Here is a 25,564-nt window from a genome sequence, read left to right on the forward strand (position 1 = left end):
GCACCTCTCGCTTTTTCACTCTGCACGCTGATGCAAACAACGCTGAGAGTGATGCTGCTAGACAAATGGTGAGAAGGGAGGACAGCCACAGCATTGTGGAGGACATGCAGGTGACTCATCCATTTAAACAGCTAAAAGCAGATTTCTCCAGCAGCTAGAGAAGGAGATGCTCCAACTCACACAGAAGATAATTGCTAGGGCTCTCTACAGGAGGGAAGGGCTCTGCAGGAGAAGAGATGGTGCTCACAGGAGAACTTGAAGGGCCTTGAGGAACACAAGTGACAATGTTTTCTCAACCAAACAGAGCTGAGCTGTGTTATCTAATTCACAAGCTATAGATTCTGTGTTGCCCAAGGGGAGGGGATTGCATTAATTACTTATGAATCAATCTGCTGCTATTTCAGGAACATCTACCTAATGGCTCTGTAATAGAGATGATTCCCAAACAGCAGCTCCCTTACTTAACACAAGTCACCCCCCGAAGAAGAGCAGGGCAAGGACCTGCAGTACAGGGCACTTTCAGGATGTAGGGCACACTGCTACGAGGTACTGACCATGTCTATTCCTCACCTTGTTCTTGCACCCCAATCCATATCAGCACAAAGCAGTTGTGAGCTGTCGCCACTGGGAGTAAGACTGTGTTGCACCCATCTCACCCTGGCAGAAGTGGGGACAGCAGGTAAAAAGCACCAATGAAATGGGACAGGAGCTGCCCCCCTGGGAGGATAAATTCCAGAGTGACGTTGTCAAAATGACAGGGAAGGAAGGTCATATCTCCCTCTGTCTTTCTGTTCACATACAAGGAAAAATACACCCAATTCAGGTGTGGCCAGAAGAAGGGATGCAGACCTTCAGACAGCAACCAACACACGTTAGAGAAGACCTCAGGGATTTCCTACGCAGTTGTTGGCAGAGAGCTGCAGGACTGGGGAAGGCAAATACATGCTTTATAACCTTTTTGCAGCCCTGGACTGTTCTAATACTTTTGGGCAGAGCCTGCATTTGGCCCCTTGTATTTGACATTGGCAATAGTTTTCTATTTTGAAATGCATAACCCAGTTGGTTTCCCATCAGTGGCTTCCTCCCGGTTTCATCTCCCATATGACCTGCAAATGCATTAAAGTGTTGAGATTAAAATTTCTAAAAAAAAAAAATAAATATGTAAACAAGATACTTGGCATGCAATAGATGACACTGCTCATTAACGAACCTGGACCACTATGGCAAGGTATAAAATCACTCCTACTGTTCTGTATAGACCCTCCCAAAAGCCACAGTTCAATCTGGGCAGTTGTTATATTTCCTATAAATACAGAACGTCTTATAGAAGACAAAAGCATGTATTTTTTTCTAGTTTATCACCCTAGACCAGATCCACAGCAAGTAACTCTGCACATGTAAAAGACCAATGGCATATTGCTAGTTTATATCCTCCACAGCCTACGCCCAAAGTATCTGGTGGATGCTGAATGCTGGGCTCACTCTGTGTATTCTGTGTAGGAAGCACACACAGATTTCTTTCTGAGCCATCACAATGGAAACATTCTGTCCCTGTATGTGACCCTTTCCATCACTGCACAGTAATCAAAACCTCAGTCTACAAAGAGCTTGTCCCTGCTCTATTGAAGCCAGTCATAAACTCATATTCAGCCCCTTCGGGTTGGGAATCTGGCCTAAGACAGCATGAGGAACTGACAAATACCTGAGATGTACTTTGGGACTACCCCACCTTGCACCTGCAAGCTGCCAGAAGCTGAACCATCAATTAATTAAAAGCTGTCTGAAAATGGCCTAGAGACCCTAGTCTGCAAATTTAAGGCAGAAGTTTACATTTTACTCGTCACTTCTTCTCCTCTCGAAGATGTTAAAGTATTTCTGTCAGTTTATGAATGTACCTCTCTGCTCTGAAACAAGTTCAGAGACAATTCAGTTTTACAGGAGAAGCCTTCTTTTGTAGACACATTTAAGACAACAGGAATGCCGCTCATCAAAGTCTTCCTGCTACTCTGTGTAGCTGAAACACAATTACCTACCACCATACCATTCTTATCTTCAGCTTCTTTCCTAACTAATTAATTTCTTTGTCAGTCATCAATTCTCTCTGCATAAGATGGGTCAAAAGGTGACCTGTGCTCACGGCAGATTTGGGGGGGCGAGAAGGGAATCCATTTATAGGTAAGAATTTGCTCACGATGGTCTACATTTGCAAGGGATGCTTTCCAGTCACTTTGTTGCTAATAACAATCTGTCAACATTTATCAAATTTGTGTCTAATCATCTCATCTGTAGTGTCTTTTATTTTAGCAAAACATCAAACTAGAGGATATTAAAGAAAACGTCTAGACTTGCACAGCTCTATTCAGCAAAAGATATTGAGGCTTTTTATGCAGAAAGTGTATATCATTATAGCCGTTTTATAAACAGGAAAATGAAAGCACAGACAGATTAAATGACTTGCTGGAGGTAGCAGAGCAGATCACTGGCTGAGCCAGAAACAAACTCAAGTGCCTCGAGTATTGCTCCACCGCCCTGGATGACACCAAGGCAGGGCCAGCTCATTCAGCACTGAACACAACCGCTCCTCAGCCGAAACTGCGTTACGAGAACCGCATACCAACAGCACACGGCAATTCAGGACAACTGCCACCTAGACACTCTCTGATTAGTGCCACCCAGTTCTAATTCCCATCCCATGGTACTCAGATGGTAAACACCTGAATTCAGATTTCATCAGGACAACAACACTGTCCGATCACCAGCCGAGCCTGTTTGACTAAGAGCCTGGGGTTTCTGCTTCGCTCTCATCCATCCCTCACGGCTTCCAGCAACACACCAGCTCCCAGCCAGGAACCGCAGCCATCTGCCCCTGTGCCCGGGGAGCAGCAGCGTTCAGAAAGTCCAGGACGGAGCGGCAGGCAGGGAGCAGCTGCGGGAAGGGAGAACATAGAGGCAGGGCAAGCAGCTACCAGGCGTGCAGCAGCTGCGGCTTCAGCCTAGGGATGTGCTGCAGCTGAGCACCAGGCTGGCACCGAGAGGTAGCAGAGCACTGGGACAGGGGCACAGCCTGGCAGGAGCCGTGGGTTAGGGTAAAGACAGAAGCTTCAGGGCTGGTGGCAAGGAGGGAAAAGAAAGGGCTGGCCTTGATCTCTGCGTTGTCTGAAGTGCCCCTATAGGGAAACATCAGGATTAGAGGGTTAATAAAAGCACCGTGCCTTGTGGCCTACAGCTGCTGACTGAATTGATCCGGCTCTGCCCATAGTGACTTGCTGCGCAAGCACAAGGCATGCATGAAACATCGGTTCAACGCTGACCTCGAAGGCAGCATGCCAATTACTGCACCTAGTGACAGCCCCAGCAGCAGCTCTTGTTCAAGGGGAGCAGTGGCTGAAGGGGACTCGAAGGAACTCATCACTGAGATCTAAACGAATCCGAATGACATTTGCATTTCATTTAGATTTAATAAGATAGTTATTGTTTGTTAATTATGTGCCAATTGATTACCGCAGCAACATATTTATTGAAGAGGAATAATTCAGCTGAAGATGCATATCCGACTCATCTAAATTGAATTAAGCAGATTCAAAGTGATGTAGTGTCATGGAGCACACATCCTCCAGTCTGATGCATGCGCTTTGGAGAAATTCCTACACGCTGGAAGAAGATTGCTACACTCTGGTCCACAGCAATCTGTGCCCAGGAGGAAGTACAAGCCATGAAGGACTTGTTTGTAAGACACTGGGAGCCTACGTGTGAGCCCACAGGTCCTGAAAGCCACAGAGCTATGTTCTGTGAGGGCTCCATGCCGTGCCAGTAGGGCAACTTTTGTCAAGAAGAGATGCACACACAAACACAAACATGCAAACATACAAACAGGTGGAAAAGTACACAGAAACTCACTTCCAAACCTGGAAGCTGAAATCTGTTCCCATGCAATCCATGTTTTCAGTAAAAAGCAAGTTCTCACTTCTGCAAGACTCCACAGAGAGCTGAAAAAGTGGGAGGTCTGGCAAAGGTCACCCCTACGGAAGGTGAAGCAGAGGCAGACAATTCGCAGCTTGCATGCCAGCTCTGAAAAGGAGATCTGGGGTATGTGGGGATGGGGAAAAATTAAATCCCATTTGATGGATATGAGAAACTAAATGTTCCTCTTCATGATGGTCTTCGCACACAAGCAGCTGCAAATCAGAGGATTGCTCCAGCCGGGAAATGTCAATTGTATGGAAATGTCATCTTCATTGCAGAGCTCTCCTGGGGCTGCTGGAAGCTGCAATTCAATTGCATTAATTTCCATCCCTCTTTCCCTATCTCCCTTTCTCTTTTAGTTTTCAATCTTTTAACCTTTATTTAAAAAAAAAAAAAAAAAGAGCATATTTTCTGCATTCAGTAACATTTTGTAGCTATAATTGTGCAGAAAGGTTAAAGAGTTTAAATTAGAAAGGTCACTGCAGGATCATTGTGCAGCTGGATTCACACGTTGCCTTCAGTTTAGAAAGTTAAAGATAGCACTGAATAGCTTCCCGTGCCGGGGCTGAAGCCTCAAGCATTTCAGTAAACTCTTAGTCCTTATTTTTCAAATAGCCCAAAGGTTCCCAGATCTCAGGAGTTTTTCAACAGAGAAATTTGTAACTTGAGTTCAAACTGAAGATCAGATCAAGAGGAAGAAAATATGTACACAGCTGAAGGCATTCCCCAGCCGGAGGCCACTGCACTTGGAGGGAAGAGTCTCCAAACCAGGGGAAATGCCAGTCGGGAGCTCACGACACCTCCAAAGCACCCAGGAACCAGGCAGTTAGAGTTCACACTTCCCACTTTGGGCATTCTCCACTTTCTTTGCCCCTATCCCAGCTAAACCTTACCTTGTTTCATAGGAAAATAGACTAATGTATGCCCCCGTGTTGCACTGCAGGAGGAACAACAAAGTGCACGGGGGGACAAGCAGAAGGCTGGTCAGGAGAGAGGGATTACGTGCATTACAATTGATTTTCCACTGTTAATGAACCATGAAGTGCTTGTGATTGCATCTTGAAGAGATTTATAATTATTCATTGAATCTCAGAAGATAATTAAACTTCATTAAACACAGACATGACAAGCTTGCACAGTAAGAATAAACCCCGGAGCAGGTTTCTGATAGAAGAGGGAGATATGGTGTTGGGAGGTGATAAAGAGAAGCAGGGGAAATAAGAGGGTTCTTCACTAAAAACAATTTTGTCCAAATGAGAAACTGCTGCCCTCAATGTATTTTTTTCTCCTGTTTTTCCATCGTTTTTAAGGGAACTTTGCTTTCTCTTTGACACCTCGTAATCACACCATAGCTTCTGCCTGACATTAAGGGTGCTTATACAATCCACTTACCTATTCTGCACCAGTTGCTGTGTGAAAATGCTCTACTGCTGTAGAGGCAGTGGGCACTGGTCTTTCTGCATGTTTACCAAAGTGTCTGTGATGTAAAAACCCAGGTTATGGAAGGAGCTAGGGAGAAGCAAGGGGAGGCGGTAGCAGGGATGGCAGTTCTTCACGTGGACCAGAATTCCCAAACAGTTCATCATGTGAGATAGAAAGGGAGTGCGTGGCTCTTCCAAGTAGGCCTGCCTTAGCTTGGGACCCTGTGAAAATTAAGACCATGTAGTCCATATTCTAGAGCTCTATTAGAATATAATGCCTCACATACTAAAGGCTATGCGAAACATTCAATACTAGCTTAAATGATGTCCTAATTAGATAGAAAGTGTTTGACTAGAGATAAGCAGAATCTAAGAATATCTCAGAAAAGAAACTTATTCATCAAAGAAGGAACCCACTGCAGAAAGAAAAATCTAACAATAATGTGCACTGCTGACAATCAAAGGAATCTTGTCCAGTTGGTAGCAGTAACTGAAGCCATTAACCAAGGAGAGCATTTGTTCGAAATGTTATTGTTGTGCTATTGGGAGCTGTCAGTGATTACAGCGCCCCAGCCAGGTAAACATCTGCATCCTCAAATGCAGTGAAAGTAGCCACTTACTGGAGTACTCGGTCTTCTGCTCTTTTTAAGCCAAAACCTCTGCTGTCTTGGCTTAGGGTGATCTCACTGCTTTTTGCTATGTTGCATTTCCTGAGATACACAGAATGACCAACTGGTTCCCCTTACGTTTTCTCCAGTCTCCTGTATAACATCAACTGCCCGATCTGCCAGGGGCCGTGCAGCATCAGGCTCAGCCAAACACCACCTGGGGCACCACCGCTACTGCAGAGCCCAGAGGTACGTGTTCACAAAGCAAGCAGGAGGGTATCTGTAGGAGAAGTCAGCCTGGAGAAAAGGACAGAAATCTCAAAGTTGCCCAGTACACTCACTGTTCCTCTCAAAGGGCTCTGTTTTCATTACTACCCTCCTAAAACTGAACATCAAGAGCTTTCAGCCCCGAAGCAGTCTGATTTTATTAAGAACCGGGAATGTTGACATGATATAAGAAAGACCCAGAGAAGATGCTTCTCCCACCAGGCTGACATAACTTTGCTGAGCACACATGCTCTGCAGAGCACAGTGCATAGGGGATGAGACAATGCAGTTTGTGCTATATTTCTGGCAGGAACATCTCTTTCCCATGCACACCCAGGGGAACAACTGAGCCCTACAGCTACATCTCTCTCATCTCTACTTCATTTTCTATTCTTGCCTGACATAGCACCTCCTCTTTCCCTTGCCTCAGACAGACTTTAGAAATACAGGCCTTCCCTAGCATAGTATAACTGCAATCAGAAGGTTGTAGCTAGCATTTCACCACAGTAACGTTGCCAGAGACACCCAGTGTACACAGCCCAGCACAATAATGGGCACAGATGAAATGAGGGATAAACAGGCAGACACACGGGGGGCAGTGGAGCAGCTGAGAGCTGTTACTTATTTTCTCCCCTAGACGATGTCTTTGGTTTGGGTACACAGAGAAGGGTTCAGGTCTATCAGGCCTAATTTCAACTTGGTGCAATTTAACTAGCGAAAATTCACAGAACTCCATTTGTTTAATCATTTTGTTAGCCAATTAAGCTAAACTGATTTAAGCAAGGAGCGAGCCGGTCTTGCTGTGTATACCCAGAGCACTTGCTCCAATTTAACTGGCTGAATTTAAAATCAGTTTCAGGAAATCAGTGCAAAGCCTGTAGAGGGATTTCCAGTCTTTGCAGAGAAGAGAAAGGCCAAAGGGAGACTGTCTCCACCCTAGACTCTTCCTGTCTTCTTCTGCAATGAATCACACATCCCAGCTTTGCAATGAATGAGGTTTCTGAAGGCAGCGTTTACTCTGGCTCTCACCCCTGTGCTGTAGCACCATGTGTTTTACAGCATTGTCAAACATAATGATTCCTACCCTGGAGAGAAATTGGGTCCCATTTTATATTTTATTGCCTCAGAAAGGACATTTTTTACTTTCCACAGTCCACACTTGGCAGCAACAGCCCCATAAATCTTGCCAAATGCTTTTTGTTGATATATTGTCCAGCAAGAAGTCTGTGAGGCTGGGGCCAGCATGGAGTAAACAAGTTAATGGACCCCTGATCCATGTCTGAAGAGGGAGAGCAGCAGGGATAAGGAGTGCTGCAAAGTCACTGCAAACAAAGTCCAGCAGCTGGTAGGTGAGCTAAGAGACCTCTGAGAGTTTGTTTCCCTTGCTTCATGCAGAATAACAGGAGGCAGCAATGTTTCCTAGCATTGAGCTTACCCATGAAAGGGGGCCTTACACCAGAAAGCTCACCCAGCCATGGTGCCAACTTACTTTGCCAGTCAGTTTTGTGTCTGCTGCAAGAGCTCTGGCTAGCTCTGATAGGGCACGACGGTGGGGAAACCTGTGGGAGTCCCGGTGCGTGCCAGCAGAACTCGCTGAAACCAGCATAAAGGAAAATTGGAAGGAAGTGAAAAACAAGAATATATTTGTGCTGGTGAATGTCTCTGCGTAGGAATGGATTTCACAGCTGAAGGGACAAAGTGCACTGGAACTGCACGGTGTGAGCACAGAGGAATGAAAACAGGGAAGAGAACCTCCCTGCCCAGAGGGAGAAGGCTTGCTGCAGTTGCTGTGCATGCTTTCTGATAGGAGAGCTAGCACCTGCGAGATTGTTAGATGTAATCGTGTTGGACATGGCTGCAAGCAGTCCCTGGAAAGCAGATGAACGTGTTTGTAGTTGCAGGGGTGTATTTTGGTACCTGTGTTTCTAAACTTACATGGGCAGTGATGGAAGGGAAGATGTTTGTTCTTGCGTTACGGGAGTACCCAACATTTGCGCTGTACGTGTGTCAGCTGGTTTAGGAGTAGGAATGCATGTAGGTGACGTGGTCTCCTTGTGTATTAGCACATGTATATACAGACACATGCTGTCCTTGAGCCAAGCCCTCATTTCTAATAGACTTGTTCTTTGTGGGTGATGACAGAGCCTCTGCCTGAGAAAAAGAGATGTTCAGCTTGATTCCTCTGGGCAGCTAATGAACCGCTTCCCTCCTCTCCATCTTTGTCCCCGTGCTCCTCCCCGAGCTCCAACAGCACTTTGTGTGTAATGAAGAGATAATGCCATAATGACTTGGTATGTTACACTCAGCCCAGTCGTAATGCCTTGGAACAACTAACTGCCACAGTGCAAATGCTCTAGCAGCTCAGCTGGTTGTGTCCAGTTAATACAAAGCCCTCTATGCCTCTCCAGGCGGAGGAACTATTCAATGGAGCTTCACTGCACAAAACAGAACCAGATCTCACAGTGCCAAATGTCCCGAGCTTTACTGCCCCACGCTTTGCCTCCAGCCATGGGGCAGGAATGCGGTTGTATAAACACAGTCTGTACCAGTCACTATGGTTGGCTCTGATTCCGTATGAACTGAAAATTCTCCCGAGGCCTCAAGAACAAAAATACTGCTAACCCTGGCTGGAAGCATAATGAACAGGGAGAAAGATTGATTGCTGTGGCTGTAATTAAGTGAGAGGCTTTGACAGCCTCATAAGCTGCAAAAGCCAAACCAGAGTCCTGATGTGGAATTACCATGGCATGGCCTCCCTCACTGCACGCCGTCACCTTCTCCTTTTAGGGCCAGCGCCTTAGGATTCTGAGCACGCAGCTGCCCTGCTCCAGGTTTTATAGGCTAAAAGTCATTTCAGGGGAAAATGGAAGAAATGAGCTTCCCACAGCTGAGTGCGATACGAGGCTCACGGACTGACTACGTGTGGGAAGGAGAAGCAACTGTCGAGCTGCCTCCCACCTTGCGCCTCACCTGGTTATAAAGTGTCTCTCCAACATGAAGCACATAGCTTTGCATCCATTTATAGTCTGTGAACAGTGTCTCATACCCAGGACAGAAGGGCGTGGGGAGTGGAGGAGGAAGAAGGAGGGAATAATTATCCACCAAGGACTTGAATCCGATGAGATTTACACCCTTCCTCAGCCATAAACATTCCTGAGAGCTCTAGAGATACAAACACACTCTCTCTGCAGAGAGGCAAATGCTGCCTGCTAACCTACAGCTGCTCAGCCTCCCCTGCAGGCCAGTTTCCTAAGGATAACCTGGTTCTCAAAGGGGTTGCAGCTCTCTCCACCCCCATTTGCACACAGAAGCGATGTCTTCATTGGATATCTTTTTCACAGTGTGAGTGGTGCCCTGAGCAGGCCAAGACACGGCTTTTTTCCCTTAGCGTGGCAAGTTGAGGTTAGAGGTCTACATGCCAGCCCCGCCATTTTGCAGCACAACCACACCTGTATGTACCCACATGATAGAACAGGGCACCACCCCACACCTCTCCCTCGGTTTCTCCCCTTACCCCAGCTCCGTGGGCACCACCCCACACCTCTCCCTCAGTTCCTCAGCCCAGCTCCATGCTGGAACAGCTGCACGTGACAGCCGAAAACCAGGATCCTCACTTTCAAGTCAAAAGAAGACCTCCCCAGGCAGCTTGGCAGATATCTCAAAGATCATCGCAGCAACCTCCTTTCTGAGCCTCTCTGCCCTCTTCCCCAGTGTCAGTGTTTTGGCTTCCTGTGATGCACAACCCTCTCAGCAGACCCTCTCTTGTAAGCCGTAACCCGCATTTTTGCTGCAGCTCTAGGGAAATGCATGGGTCATGGGAAACCAGATTTGTGCCAGCCCTTGAGCTCGCACTGAACTCACAACGAACTCGAGAGAGACGGAGCCTTTCCCATCTCTCTGTTTGCGCTCAGCCTTCCAGCACCGTTACTGCACCTCGCCGTCCTCCTCCTTCAGTCCTACCCAGAAACAGAAAACTCCTCAGCCCGTGTCACCCTCAGTTCCTAGCACACAATTCCCCTTCCTCAGATTTGCCCATGGCTACTGTCCTCTATCGCACTACAATGTTTTTACCTGCTATTTTGAGGATGTGCATGTTAAATGTTTATTCCTCGTTGAAGTGATTCTCGAACCAGGAATATCCCTCCCACTTTACAACCTCCTTGAGAGGTGACAGCTCCTTGCAATGAGGTGGGGGCACAGAGGAAATGAGAACTTGATCCTGCTCCTAGCTCTGGCACCAGCGTTTTCCGTATCGGTTATTTGTTTGGGCTGCCTCCGTTTCCCCTGCGACTGCCTCACAGGGGCACTGCGAGACTGAGTCATCCGGCTTAGATAAAAGACTTCAGATGAGAGGAACTAGGAAAGGGCACAATTATCTTGTGACACGGTGCCTTTGAACTTCCCAGTAACCAGGCAATGGCTCAGCTAGCAAGATCCCATTGTAACCAGCGTCTGAGCCCGACTGGAGAACTGAGCGGTGTCGCCTTAACTTTGCAGTGCCTCTCCCCAAACGCGTTTGCAGTGCGTTCCCTGGGCCAGGATGTCTGACCCCAGCGCAATCCCGCTTCAATCTCTGCCCATCACACATTGTTGGCCTTGAAACTCGGAGCGCCGGGGGGTGACAGACATATCCGGAGAGTGACAGACTGCCGGAGTCAGCAGAATGCAGCCTGTTGCCATGGAAATTCGAGCCCCCTTTTTCAAGCATCTGTGCAGCTCAGGGGAATGCGGCCAGCTCCCACTGTGAAAAATCTTTGTAAAGAGTCCCGTGGAGAGTTGGTTTTGTATCCCACAATTGCTCTTTGCTCCCCAGCCAATTATGTGTTCTAGCAGGAAACGCTGGACCACAGCTTGGCTCAGGATGTGTGACGTCAAGATGCATTGTCTAACAGATGAGCCTGCAACCAAAGGCACGATTTTCTAGTACAAAAACTCTGCAGGAAAAAATCAGATTTTGTTTTTTTTTTTAATATTGGAAAAGATCCATTTTCACTGCTATGCCACAGGACATCACCAGGTGTTGCCATTGAAAAGCATGTTTTGGGGAGATCTGCTTATCTGAACGTGCAGAAGTTGGATCTTGGAGGTTTGGTTTTTTGTCCACTGCATTGTTAGGCTTTTTTGGATATCGACAAAGGCATTGTAATAGGTGGGACACCTAAATAAAGATGAAAGATAAAACCAAGCAGTAGGACAGAGGGGTGTTGATGGAAAATTCCAGAAAACAAACCAACATTTTTGGCTATAGCATATCTTGTAACTGCAGAAAATGGAAGCACAGAACAGGAGTTATTAACCCTTTCTTTAACATTTCCAAGCTTCCATCACGTGTACCACTTACACAGATACGGGCGGTATTATCACCAAGAATACTTCTCTACGTGTACAAGTTCCTGATATCCTGTGTCAGCTGTGTATACTGCATATATGTTGGCATGTGCTCAAAGACAAATGTGCTCATGTATCTGTCAAAAACTTTTGTCATGCCTAATTAGCTGCCCTGTTTTCCCCATAAGATGGCTTTGCATCCAGAAGTTTACTTTCCGATCACATCGATCCTCTCAGCTCTTACGACGTACCAGGTATTTACCTGAGGCTGCTGCTGGTGGAGGCTCTGCTGTACAAGCCAGGTAATGAGCACTAGGGGCAGGCCTGGGCTTTCAGAGCTTCGGACAGCTTCATTAGCCAAAGGCCGCATGTCCAAGCTGTACAAAGAGGCAGGGGGTGCGATGTAGAAGAGCTCTAGCCTGAGACAGCTCTTCATTGCATTGTTTTACGTGTGACCCTCTGGGAGCGGCCAGCTGTTCAAGGAGATGTGATAATAAGCTCTCCAAGGATGCTGCCTTTGCGACATCCAAAGCACAGGCATTTGAGATCTTCCCCCAGCAAAAGGCCATGACAAAACACCCTCAAGACTTTTGCTTTCAGGCTTCATTCCAGTAGCTCTGAAACACACTTAGAAGTCTAGCTCAACATACCAGGTTTCTCATGCAGCTTCTTACCCCACAGATAAGCAATTGTCAAATGCTACTGTAACAGAGGACTGATGCCTTTTCATCATCAGTGGCCCAAAGCCCTCCCCAAAGGCACTGCACGCATGAGATATACATATAGAGAGAGATTGTTGAGCATACCCCCTGAAAGCCACGGTTTATGCTCTATAATTCCCTTGCCTAGCAGTTTGAAAAGTTCCTTCTGAACTTAGCCATGGAAATCTCTCACAATCCAAACAGCTTCCCCAGAGAAGAAAGAGATTTACTTCCTGCTTGTCTTTCCCAAAGTCTTTTTCCAGAGAACTACAATAAATATGACAGGCACTGTAAAAACCACCGAGTACGCTATTTCTGTTCCTCTTCCCACCACTGCCAGTATAAATATCACCCTGAGTCCTGGGAGCCAAGTGCCTAGATAAAAGAATGCTCTCATTGGGCTGGGGAACTGCATTCTCCAGAAAGAGGGAGGGAGGAAGGGGGTTCCAGGGACACCACCAGGAAATATTTTCCCACTAAATATCACATCTTCTCTCTTGGATACTAGCAAACTATTATTATGATGCACCGCAGAGGGTCACTGTAAAGACAGACCACCCCAACCACTTGAACATTTCTGTAGCTCTCAAGGCTGTACGTTGGGGTGAGCCCTGCTTGTCCTTCCTTCCCTCACTCCTGCTAACAGAGCTTCTTTTCTCCATACTCTGCTGTTGGGAAGCGATTAGAGATCTCCAAACTAAGGCTGCATGCTTTCACACAAATCCTCCTGCAGTTCTCAGAGGACTTGAATCTATGCCCAGTCACTTTATAGGCTAGCAGGCAGGGTCACAATGGTCTAATCTCATAATTTCCTTCCCCCAAAGAGCTTGGAACAGGGGACTCTGCTCATAGTTTTCATACTGTTAGGGCTAAGCACCCCTAAAGGACCGTGCAGCCCTTCTTACCACAACAGAGAACCACCACATGAGCACTTTCTCTCTTGTGACCTTCCTGTTAGCATCCCTGACTCCAATTCAAGCACCTGCATCTCCATGAATTTGCTTCCAGATTACCATGAATTTATCTTCAGACTCATTTTCCTTTTCCTCTTTTTCTCTTTGCTTGTGAGGCTTTACCTGTTTGGCAGCTTCATTACAGGTGACCTTCAGCATTGGCTTTGTTTGGGAGGTGATTTAGAAACAAATTACTGATCTATTTCGTTCATCTCCTCCCTCTTACTGAAGGCAGCAAGAGCAGCACTGGAGAGGATGTCTGAAACATCACATTTTGAACACATTATAGAAGGAGAGACAGAGCAGAATACCATCCTCCACCACGGTGCAAAACAAAGGGTCCAAATTGCTCTTGAAGAAATGCCAAAACAATTGCACAATTTATTCCAAGGGTACAGGTGAGTCTGATTTAGATCAGTAAGGAAACAGCTCTTAAGGAATTGGGGACTCTACTGAGAACAGACGGAGTCTGCAGGAAAATGTGGGAGGCAGGTGGCTGTTGGTAAGACAGGATCACTGTAGCACATGGGCAGAGCAGAAGCAAGATGGACCTTGTTTTGGTTAAATCTCACTGGATCCAGCGAGTAGACCTGCTGTCTCTGAATCAGGCTAAATCAAAGAACACTTATATGTCTCTGTTTGGCACAAACTGAAGCAACAGAGGTCACCGTTCAAATCACAGACAAAGACAAGGGTTGAGCACGAGCTACAACTCACAGTTGTGAACTTTATTGTAGACTAATGGTTAGAGGAGCATTTCTGTGTGTGTGTGTGAACAAGAAAAATAAGAAGATGAAAAAGAAAGATAATGAGAGCTGGATCATATCACTAGGAGCAGTTAGAACATCAAGGGAAACCTAAAACAAACAAAAAGAGAGAAGTGATACTAGAGAAAAGTGTGATTATAGAGTCCTCCCCTCCTAAGTGTTACTAACAGCTAGAGAGAGTTAAAAGCAGAGTAAGTGGGGAAGCAGGAGTTGGGGAGTCCCTGCTCTTGTGGCGTAAAGACTTTTCGACCATTATAGCGTAACACGTAGAGGGTATACAAGCAGCAGGCGCTTAAATGAGTTTCAAAGACCTGAAACACTGGACCCACTCATGAGGATCTGATTCTTTTTCTTTTTGGCAGTGGCATCCCCATTAGCCAACAGTACCTGAGCAAGAGAAAAGCACTTACAGAATAGCACTGCTGAAATTTTAGTGCCCAAGATGCAGAACTCTTGGATTCTCTTGGATCCTCAGTAACATCAGCAAGAGGGCAGCAATCAGTGACCCCAGGAACAGCTGAGAGCTCTGCCGAACTGCATTCTTAGCCTGGGAGCTCACAGTGATCTGTACGTCGTATGTACAGTCTGCTGTATGACAAACATATTGAGAGGATCTATGTGATTCTTAATCCGCGTAGGCTCAGGAAGAGACAGCATAGACACGCTGAACTATTTGGGGAATAAAATTAGTAGCAGGCTGTGTTACACAACCATTTCAGCACAGTGACTTATCAGTTGAGGAGAACTCAATTTACAAACAGAAAACATACGAGGAAAGTCAAGACTGTAAGCAAAGCATTAACAGAAGAGCGCAGTAATGAGACGCTCATGTAGGAGGTGATTGGCTGATCCATGTGGTAAAGAGCAGCACAATGTGGCTACGGGGAAATAGCAGGAAGAGATTAAGTGCTGACACTGAAGTGCTATTTCCAGCTGACATTTATCTCTGCCTTGGAATTCCCAGTTGGAGAGAAGAGGTGACAACAAACAGGAGAAATTTACACTGGCCACTTTATGCAAATCTAACCTTTCTGCACCTGCCAGGTGGGAAGCATTTATTTACTCTCTGGCTGCCTGGCTAAATTGGCAGAAGCAGCGAATCTGAACAGAATACAGAGAAGGTCAAAGGAATGTGGCTCATGACTGTAATTTCAGGACCTGTTACAGGCATTACAATTTTAATGTGGCAGTTGAGAGATATACAGCATAGGCAAATGAACTGGCAGAAGACAAGTGCATGTGCCAGTGTATTCTTCCACATGAGGATTTCATTGCTCTCTGGTGCATAGACTCGGAGATGCTAACCTGTTTCGCAGCCCTTTCCTGTGTCTTGCTCATTAAGGACCTCAGCAAATTCCTCTAGCTCAAGTACAAAGAGTGATTAATTTTGGACCATGCAGATCTGAGTTCAATCTCCTTTGTCACAAAGACTTTTCAAGGTGTGAAGATGTAAAGCTGAGCAGTAACTGAGAGATGTCCCAGTCTGGGGATGAATTTGTTACAATTTTAAATAGAAAGATAACTTAAATGTACACTATCAAAATAACGAGTTCATACTGTACTCTAACAAGTGAAACATAAATTCTTGCCACCCTAGAACAAGATTGCCCTTTTTTTTTTGGCATGCTAAATATCTTTGCAATATATAGTCATGTTCAGCTTTTTACATTAAAAAGACTCCTTTTGTTCATGTAAACAAAATGCAGCCATCTCTTGGGTAGGAAGTAACACAAGAGCTCTGTTCATTGTACAGAAGACCAGAAAATAAGTAAAGGCTGTCATATCTGCCTAACAGTATAGGGGAAGACTTCAGATGGGCTGCAGGTGCCTTTGCACCATAATGAAACACGGTCATGACCCAGGAAATTAAAAACAATGCCCTAAAAGTAAAAATATCCTGAATTCTCTATCTTCCAGCTCAAGAATGCAGTTGCACAGCCCTGCTAGCCGTGTGCTGCAGATGTACCCTGCTGAGGCACTGCTTCAGTCAAGGCACAAAGGTTAATGTCACATTTTCCAGCTCAGTTTGTGCTAACCACCAGCATCCCCCAAAATCTCACTAGCACTTGTACACTCAGCACAAAGCCTGAGTTTTCAAACAGGACTAACAACTCAGGATCCTACGGACATAATGCCTTCAAGGGATTAATTTCTGAAAAGTACTCAGATCTTCCTGCAGCTTTAAGGTATCAGTGGCTGGGCACCCAAAAGCACTAGATACTTGTGGATAAGAGGGCTGCTGATAGCCAGCATGTTTTAGAACTTCCTGAAGTCTCTTGATTTCAAAATCTAAGTCACTTTACATCCTACCAGATTGGTTTATCAAACAGGACACTTTCATCAATAAGGGCTTTGAGGCTTCTGACCGTAGGTGGCACCGGGGTCCAACGTCCAAGCTTTTCACTGCCCCTGTGAAAGACAGGAATTGACTTCTGAACAAAACAAACCATCTGTGGCATCTTGTTCCTCTAAGATCTCCAGGGTTTTAAAAAGAAGATGAAATAACGCAACGTTCACAGTAAACACCATTGAAATGGGCAACGTTTCAGCAAGTTCACTGGGTCTTCAGCTGATAAACCATCACTGTGCAACATTAGGACCAAAGCAAATGGCATTACACTTCAGGGCCTCATGCAGACAGAGCTGACAGGTTCCCAACACTGTCCTACAGATTTCAGGGTTCTTTCAGCAGCTGTCATTCAGCCTCGTTTTGCTTAGTGCACAAGAACCGACAACAGCCCGAGGTGATCTGGTTGCAGGGCACACCAGGGGCGTATTTCTGAATGGGGCACACCCCCACGTTGCCCCTGCCCTGCATCTCTGCCTGGCTGTTTTTGTGTAAGAATGGGAAAAAAAAGAAAGATTTATGAAGGGTCAGAAAAAGAAAAAGAAAGAAAAGCAGAGAAAGAAAAATCCCACAGGATAAAAGAGCTGAGAAATTCGAGGTAGTTTTAAAGCAGTTAGTGAAGTCAAGGGCCCAAGCTGACCTGAAGTCACAGCAGTGAGAAAGGAAATGGACTTTAAAGGACAGGCTGAGATTTTCAAAGCCTTTTCAACAACTTGGATGTTCATTTCCATTCATTTTATTGGATTCTGGCCAACAAAATCCTGTGGGCTGCTCTAATTCTGGAGGTCTGAATTCTGAAAAGAGGATCTAGACTTTGCTTTATTGTTTATAATTTTTTTATAGACCTCTATAAAGAATCAGTGCAAATAACAACCCTTTCCTACATCATCAGAGATTCTGAAGGGTCAAGAGTTGCAGGTTGCAGAAGAATCATCGCAGAGGATAAAAGGGAGTTACAAAGAGACTCCAGAACAGTAGAAAGGTGCCTGGCATTCATGGTCTTGTGGCTCTGTTGTTTTCCCCCTTTTTTTACCACAATGGCTCCTTAAAATGTATAGTATTAGATCATATTTCCCCTGAGTTACCGGAGTCACTGCAGCAGTGTATGGAAAAGCAGGAAAATTACGCTGTCTTAGGAATTTTCCACCTCATTCCTATCACATAGTTATTTCATCACCTCACTACACCTTGGTCTGAAGGCAGTATCCAGCCCCAGGCACTTTGCACTGTACAGGACTGGCAGCTCCTCCACGGGACTAAATGCTGAGAACTGGCTGTCACGGAAGTCCACAGTATTTTGAAGGACTTCTCATATCCCATAGGCTCATGGGCTTCTCCCATCCCAATTCCTGACACCACAAACAGCCCACCAAATGCAGGTTGTTTCCCTTTCCTGGGCAATAGTGGAAAACTGTTTCTTCTGTTTTACGGTTCTCATGAGCTCCAGGTTTACGACGGCTTGGGGCTTCGGTTCTGTCAGGCTGCTGGCTGCCCAGCAGGTAAAGAAAGCAGTAAGCGGAAAGTAATTGATAGCAGCAGGTAGCTCCAGTAAGTTTCATAATCAATACAATTTATAGCTGAGACAGCTCCAAACACTGAAGCAGGGAAGCCCAGCTTAATGTGTTTATAACCTTTCTCATTTCTTTTTGTTCATTTTTATTTCCTTACTTCTTTCAGTAGTGTTCAAGTACTAATTTCTCCATGGACATAACAAGCTCATGCTTCATTCAGCATTGTCTTACAAATGCCTTGTAAATTGATTTACCTGTATGGCAGAGGGGAACTGCCCTAGATCTCTAGGACAGAGAAGAGATAAGACACGTGGCCTTAATCTCAGCAGAAAGTAATTTAATTTTTTGTGGTTGTTTTTATTGGATTTAAAGTGAGCATAAATGAGTAAAAATCAAATGAAAAAGAATTACCCCCCCGTCCACTGCATCCTTCCCTCTCCCCCCCCCAAGAAAAAAAAAGGTATAGGGAGGAAGTGATCATTAAAACAAAGAGTTTTCATCAATAAATGGTTCCTTAATTTCCAGCATGTGTAGAAGGAAGGATGACTTCAGTAGTTCTGATGTCAGGACACTGTATGTAGATTTCTCACACGCACCTCGTATAGTTTTTCATGTCTTAATTTCTCCGCTCACAAAACAGGGATAGAACATATCATTCCCTCCTTGTGGAGGGTTTATTTACCTCATGCACACTGAGATCATGCAACAAAAAGTACTCATTATTTAAATACACGTTCTCTCTGTACTAAAAAACACAATTTGCAACTGTTCTGACAGGTGACATAAAACAAACCAACAATAAATCAAGCAGTTATGGCTTTCTGACAATGACCAAAGACTGCATCAAGAAAGACGGGAGATGTTTCCAAGTTTTCTTGACGGATCCCAGTTTAAATAGTTTACTGCTCACACCTAAATGTTCCAGCTGACTGTGCCAAGCACCCTTCAGACATCCTGCCAGTCTTGTTATTGCATGCACACACACTCACAGTTCTGAACTCTGACAGTCTCTTCTGTCCTGGTGTTCGTGTGAGCTTTAATTAACATGGTAAGAGGCGCCTCAAGAGGTCAGATTTGAAGGGCAGGAAAGCAGTGGTAGAACTAGGTGTTACAAGGACTTTCTAATGTTTTTGCACAGACAAATTAGGATGCAGGAAGGAATCAACCGATATTTTCCCCATGGCACAGCACAAAAATTACCATGCAGTCCCAGAAACGTGTGCTATGTGTAGCACCTCCTACCTGAAACCCACTGTAATATCCAGAGATTCTCTTGCACATCCTTTTCTGGTGAGTTGGGTACCGAATCTTTCTCCTTCTCAGCAACTTCTGCTTCCCAATATGATTCCTCTGGAAAAGGAACAGCATCAAATTGATTACATGAAGAAAGTGGGTACAGCAAATTTTTCTCTGTATCAAGAGCATTTTTCTTCTTCATTTTTAGCTGAAAAGGGAAATGGAAGAGCTGATATTCAGTTCTTTCAAAACTTTTCACAGAATCATGATCAATATTTTTCAATACAAAGACAAAAAAAAGCAAGTTTTAACCTGAAAAAATGTCTGTCTTGTTAAATATAAAAAGCTGATAATTATTTCAAATAGTCAGACGGAGAATAGTCATACTACAGAATCATGAAAAGTCCATATTTGTCAATTAACAACACTTTTCGGGAAAGTTTTCATTAAAGGCCATTTTCCAGTGAGTAAAAAACACACACTTTTCAACGTAATGCTAAAATTAGTCTCAGGTGAAAGAGTAAAGCTCAGTAGAAGGCCTGTTCCATGCAGGATGTCTCATTGTGTTCCAGTGACTCAGCGACCTCAGACATGCTTCCAAGCTGCTAGATGTTCTTCTAGAACTATTACATAAACTTTTCCTTCTTCGATAAACCTTTTTTTTTTATATAATATTGTTTAGGAATAAAAAATATAGGCAGTTCCATCTGAGGAATGCAAACCAAGGGCATTATAATTCAAGGTATCCCATTTAAACAATCACTTGTCCTCATACACAGACTAGCAAGTGTCAGGAAGGCAATCTCTAAAAATACAGACTCCTTGCTGCTACAGGACAGAGGTACAGTCATAGTTAGATGGCTACTTCTGAAAAATTTTCAGAAGTTGTTACCTCAGCCTTTTTACTGTGAGAACCACGGCCTCCTTGAGCTTACGATGAGAAGGTTTTCTTTGTGACTGGGACAAGTTTCGTGGGACAAATCTTCCTAGGGGGATAAAAGTGAGAAGCCTCCAGTCAGGACCCGGACAGGAGTTTAATTCTCCCATGTGCAAAGATCCAGCCCCAAAGGCCTAGGTGTGCTCCAGGCCCCATGACAAGCTCTCAGGAGGATGCTGAAAAATATTTGAGCCGCCCATTGTGCGATTCTGTGATTCTGTGACTCTGTTCCTGAGCCATGAGCAGGGACATTTGTCTTCTTCCCTGGGAGCAGTGCAGAACCAGCCATGTTTCATGATACGCATCGGAACAGGACTCCTCAAGCAACGCCCAACAGCAGCAATGCCAGGAAGAGATACTGCATCAGGAAGAAGATTTCCCTTTCGTTTTAACACATTTTAAACGAATGAATAATTCATCCTGGATGACTTTGAGCTGAGGCGACTCTCCATGTTACCACCTGATTATATGTTCCATAAAAAGAGATGACAGCAATTTATCTCTTTTCTCTTGCCTGGTGGGCTCATGGGGGGATAAATATGCTGCCACCAAACTGGAGTGATGAATCATCCCTCAGAGCAACCAACGACATTTTTAGTGATTTGGCATTTAGTGCTTCCCAGCGGGAGTGGTAAAGAGAGGAACATCAGCATAAACCTTCAGGAAAGGAGGGAAAACTATGGGCAATGGAGGGCTTTGTTCCCTCTGTTCATCTCCATAGGATTAATTCATTGCTGAATACCCAGCAAAGGCACCCGGGCAGACGAGCCTTTCTCCTGAAAGCAGTGGAGTCTGTAAAGATCAGGCGCTCACATTGCTGTCTAGTGTTAAGGAAAGCAACTAATAAGTCTTAACCTGTTTTATTATTGATTGAACAGTGGGTTTAGGCTGGAGAAGAGCTCCGTTCGACATTCCCCAGAATCACGCTTCTTTCCCCTGGGTCACTTGTATAACAAGTTGTATAGCATGTGCCAGTCTTTCAGCTGGAAAATGGGAGTGAGAGAGATTTGTGCTGGGCATTAAAGCACGCTTAAAGGCGAGAAAGGACTTTAAGAGGGTGCTGCTCTGGCTAGAGGGGCTCTGTTCTTTTACCCATGCCCACTTAGGCGAACCTGAGCCTCTCCCAGGAGGGGACCGTTAGCTCTGCCAGCATGGGGCTTTTTGGATGATCTGAAGCCACCAAGCACAGATCTGTTAGAGTAAAATCTGAGAAGCGAGGGCTTCCTTTCTTAAACAACAAGATGCCCTGATATTACTGCAGTCCTTTATGGGACATCCCTTATGTTTATGGGCACATAGATAACTGTTGTCATGCTACACCAAGCCAACGGCAGCCAAGCGCCCAGTGCTCTTGCCCCCAAACAACACATCCTGGCTGTAAGTTCTCTCCCCTTGCTGCAGTCCCTCTCCCACACAGCCTCATGCTGTGCTCTGTCGCCAGATGCACCCACCAGCACAGCAAATGAAACATTTCCTCGTGGACATATTGTGCTGTGCACATCCACACCTCTAGTGCCTTTACCTTCACACTTTGTTCTGCTGTCTCTGTCCTCCCTGCTACTCCCAGCCTGCAAGGGGCTGATACAGCATGTAAATGTGCTACAAAGACACATCCTCCCCGCCCCCGTGCTGGCTATGGGGAACATAAAACACAGCAGAGATTGCTGCTATTTTATTATTTATGAAGCTTTGGTTATTTCATGTATAAATAATCCATGACTGCAAAGTGTTGCTGGCACCGTAATTGAATATTCATGAGGTATTTTTGTTGAGAATTTTCAACATCATAGCAAACCCAGACACAAAAATAAAAATCATCATAATAAAAATTTCATCTGTCACTTCACAGTTTCAACCTCTGGGAAAGAAAATCTCTCTCTCTTCCACCCTGAGGAATTCCTGAGACAGGGGGAACGAAGCAGTGGGGTTAATCTGGAAGGCAGGTTCATGCTGCATTGGAAAGAAGCAGGCACATCCTGCATCCAGCTCTGCCTGCTGTCTCTGAACATTGTCAGGATGCTTCATCTGTGGATGTTTGCTGTCTGCAAGGAGCAAATGCAAATTTCCCCCTCTCCTTCCTAGAAACATCTCTCTTTTCAGGTTTAATCTTAGCCAGAACCTTGACAGAGAAGCACCCAAGTGGGATCGCTCGGCAAGCAAAATGGAAGCATGTTGCTGCCACCCTGTGGAAAATGGTAGCCCCCAGTTTTTGGGACCACTAGAGATTCACAAAGCTACAGCTAGTACGGTGGTTACAAAGATTTGTGAGGCAGTCGTTGTCTTGGTGAGACCCAGGGGTGAATAAGCTGGGGATTTTCCTTGACGTAATTGTAGGATTTGCAAAGAAGAGGTTTGGGTGCTTTGCAGGAATGATCAATGCTGCCTGTGCTATACCCATGGTGGACAGGAGGCACGTGCAGCAAGGGGATGGAGCACTACTGCTGCACGGGCTCTCATGGACAACTTTGGCAAATTCCTGGATGCCTGCAAAGAACAAGTGTCTCTTGCATCCCAGGATAGTCTACCATGCGGTTTTACTTGCTTGCCGTGCTGCGATTCCCTTTTTCTTCTCCCAAGGTTCTTTATTCACTGTGCCCTTCAGCTCCTCCTATTCCACCCCCATAAAGGAAATGGGGACCAACCAAAAGATAGCAGACACTTCCCTTCGTATGCTTTTTCTCCATATCTTCTGGTCCTGCTGGTGAGGAGGCTCTGCAGCTGCCCGCCTGGCACATGCCCCCTGCCCCTTACCATCCACTGTCCCAGTTCTCCCCTGCATGTTCCTCCATGTCATAGTTCCTTCATTTCCAATTCTGTGAAACACTGTGCATTGCAGAGAAAGCAAGCAGCAATAGGAGAGACAACATGTTCCCAGCCCTTCTCACCCAGCCTCCTCGAACCCAAAGAGGGGCACACGAGCACCTAGCAGCCAGCTCTGAGATCCAGAGCCACTCCATTCTGCCACGGCCCACACGCATGTGGGGTATGTGAGGCTGTGTCCCATCAGCACATCACAGACGGGGACAGAGCTCTCAGGCACTTTGCCTTCCAGAGTGATTTATGGGCCCTGTCAATCCAGCAGACTGAACCGCAGAGACAGCTGGAGCGTGCAGCACAGAGCAGCAATCCATCACCACCGGGTGGGAGTCACCCAGGAATCTATCAAGAGCTTCATCATGGTGACATCTTTGCAGAGGCAGAAAGAGAAACAAAGGAAAAAGGAGACAGAGAGTGAGCCAAGAGTGGAAAATCCACCTGGCTTTTCTCAGAACTTCAAAGCTACAGAAGAAAAACACAATTACAGACACAAAAAATATTTTTGGTGTTTGTAGTGACTCAGGTGGACCTGCTTTAGAGCCACAAATGACAACGTTTCACACAGCTGGGCAGGGTGCTCTGGTGCCAGCCATACAAGCAGCAATCAGAGATTGCTTTCCCATTTGCTAGTTACAGAGCTTCATGGTAGTTATTAATCATTTCCAGGTATGACAACTGGATGGTTTTGACGGCAAAGGCATTTTATTGTTGGGGAGATGCTACTGGCAGAAGGAATTAGCCCCCAACTCCACCGCAGAGGAGAAGGATGATGCCCTGTACTTGAAGAAATAGAAAGCAAGCTGCAGCATTTCACTATATGGCGGTGGGGTTTGTACTGTAACCTAAAGCTGACTCCTCAGCAGGAGCCAATCTGCTGCCCTGAAGTGCAGTCACGCGTGTGACCCGAGACCCACAAGGACATCTGCGTGTATGAAGTCACAGTAACATACAGGATACTTACACAAGGCCCGCATATACCCCCAAGTCCAGAAAAATGAGTGTACAACGGCCCAGCACATACAAAGGACAGGGGCACACACAGAGATGTAACTCTTGTGTGGAATCTACCAGCATGGTAGGAATGCAGAAAGCAAACTCAGAGACGCACAGAGATGCACGGTCCCCTGAGTGGTGCCATGATCAGTGCAAGAGCGTACATTGTCTTTCTTTGATCTACAACTCACCAATAGGAAATATGTCAAGTTCTCCAGTAAAAAAGCTTCTCTCCATCCCCAAACTCCATAAGGAAACCAGGGAGTGTGATTTCTCCCAAATTGGTTAGACGTTAGGGAGAGAGGTAAAGAAAAGAAGTGAGCATCTGCTCTTGGAGAAAAGCAAAGCAATTTACCTTTGAATAGGAAGCAGCAGAACAAAGCGCATTATTTCTTTTTGCTCCAGGGACAGACACTGATGTTGTTTTGAGTCATGCTGATTACAGGTTAAGCAAGTGTTCCCAAAGCTGAGGAAAGATAGAGGATGTGTTGGGACCTCTCAGAATGCTATAAATCAGCTGAAAATCTGCCAAAAAAAATAATAAATCAAATGATCAAAAGGATTCAGGAGCTGGGAGTAGGGGCAACAAATGCATTTGGGCATCACAATGAGGATTAGGCTCAGACAGGGGTCTGAGAGATAAGAGAGATGGGGGCGTGGGTCAGGGAGAGGAAAGGTCATGGGAGGAAAGCAAAGGTGGGCACGAACTGGAGCAGTGGCAGAGACTGCCCAGGAGGCTGAGGGCAGGACACTTGGACTGGAGAAGAGGAAGTACCTGGGACTGTGAAGGAAGCATTGGGGACTTGGCAGGGGCCATGGGCAGGGACACCTCCCACCAGCCCAGGCTGCCCAAAGCCCCATCCAACCTGGGCTTGGACACTTCCAGGGATGGGGCATCCACAGCTTCTCTGGGCAGCCTGTGCCAGGGCCTCACTGCCCTCATAGTGATGAATTTCTTCCTTGCAACTAATCTAAATCTACCCTCTTTCAGATAAAAGCTATTACCCCTTGTCCTATCGCTACATGCCCTTGTAAAAAGTCCCTCTCCAGCTTTTTTGTAGGCCCCCTTTAGGTACTGGAAGGCTGCTATAAGCCTGGAGCCTTCTCTGCCCCAGGCTGAACAACCCCAACTCCCTCAGCCTGCCTTGACAGCAGAGTTGCTCCAGCCTCTGATCATCTTCACGACCCTCCTCTGGACTCACTCCAACAGGTCCATGCCCTTCTTGTGTGGGGGGCCCCAAGGCTGAACTTGGCTCCTCTGGGGTCCTTCGCTTGCCTCTGGCAGACCCTCTCCCCAGTTCAACCATCCCCACAGACAGCAGGTACCCACACGCCCTGAGGAGACATTAAAGTATGGGGGCTATGATTTCCAGTGTCACAGGACCTGCTTTTACAGCACAAGACAGGCTGAGCTGTGTCTAGCTTACCTCCAGCAGATTCTCCGGTGCCGTCTGAGTCACACGGACTATGTGGAGCCATTTGAGTTTATGATCCTTTTATCTCTCTGACCAAGGGATCATAAGCTGCTTCCCCCAAGAAGAATAATGAAGCCTCATACATTACACATCCCCCAAAGGACTTAATTCCCCTTAATCTAAGGGGAGGATTTGCCTCCAGTCCCAAGCCCTTTTATTATCCATTTGTTGCTCCATCTGTAGCACAGATCATAAAGGATTTTTTTTTATTTTTTAAGTCAACCTTTGCTTGGGCCTCAT

At 45.8% G+C, this 25,564-nt stretch overlaps 1 protein-coding gene across 5 annotated transcripts in view; it reads right to left on the reverse strand.

Moving 5' to 3' along the window:
* Nucleotides 1–25,564, reverse strand: part of DISP3 (dispatched RND transporter family member 3) — a 114,260-nt gene that overhangs the window by 80,314 nt on the left and 8,382 nt on the right. For 3 of the 5 annotated variants that reach the window (XR_007164675.2, XM_048067431.2, XM_048067428.2), the window contains exons 2-3: nt 24,205–24,374; nt 19,109–19,216 (exon numbers count right to left, since the gene is read on the reverse strand). Coding sequence is in view for 4 of the 5 variants with exons in the window: in XM_048067431.2 (XP_047923388.1) it covers nt 19,109–19,147 (39 nt within the window). In the remaining variant the exon portion in view is untranslated. The remainder of the gene's footprint in view (nt 1–19,108; nt 19,217–24,204; nt 24,375–25,564) is intronic. The other 2 variants (XM_048067429.2, XM_048067430.2) reach the window with 2 other exon arrangements.

This window comes from Anser cygnoides, chromosome 23 (assembly GCF_040182565.1).
Source record: "Anser cygnoides isolate HZ-2024a breed goose chromosome 23, Taihu_goose_T2T_genome, whole genome shotgun sequence".
In the NCBI taxonomy this organism is placed as follows: Eukaryota; Metazoa; Chordata; class Aves; order Anseriformes; family Anatidae; genus Anser; species Anser cygnoides.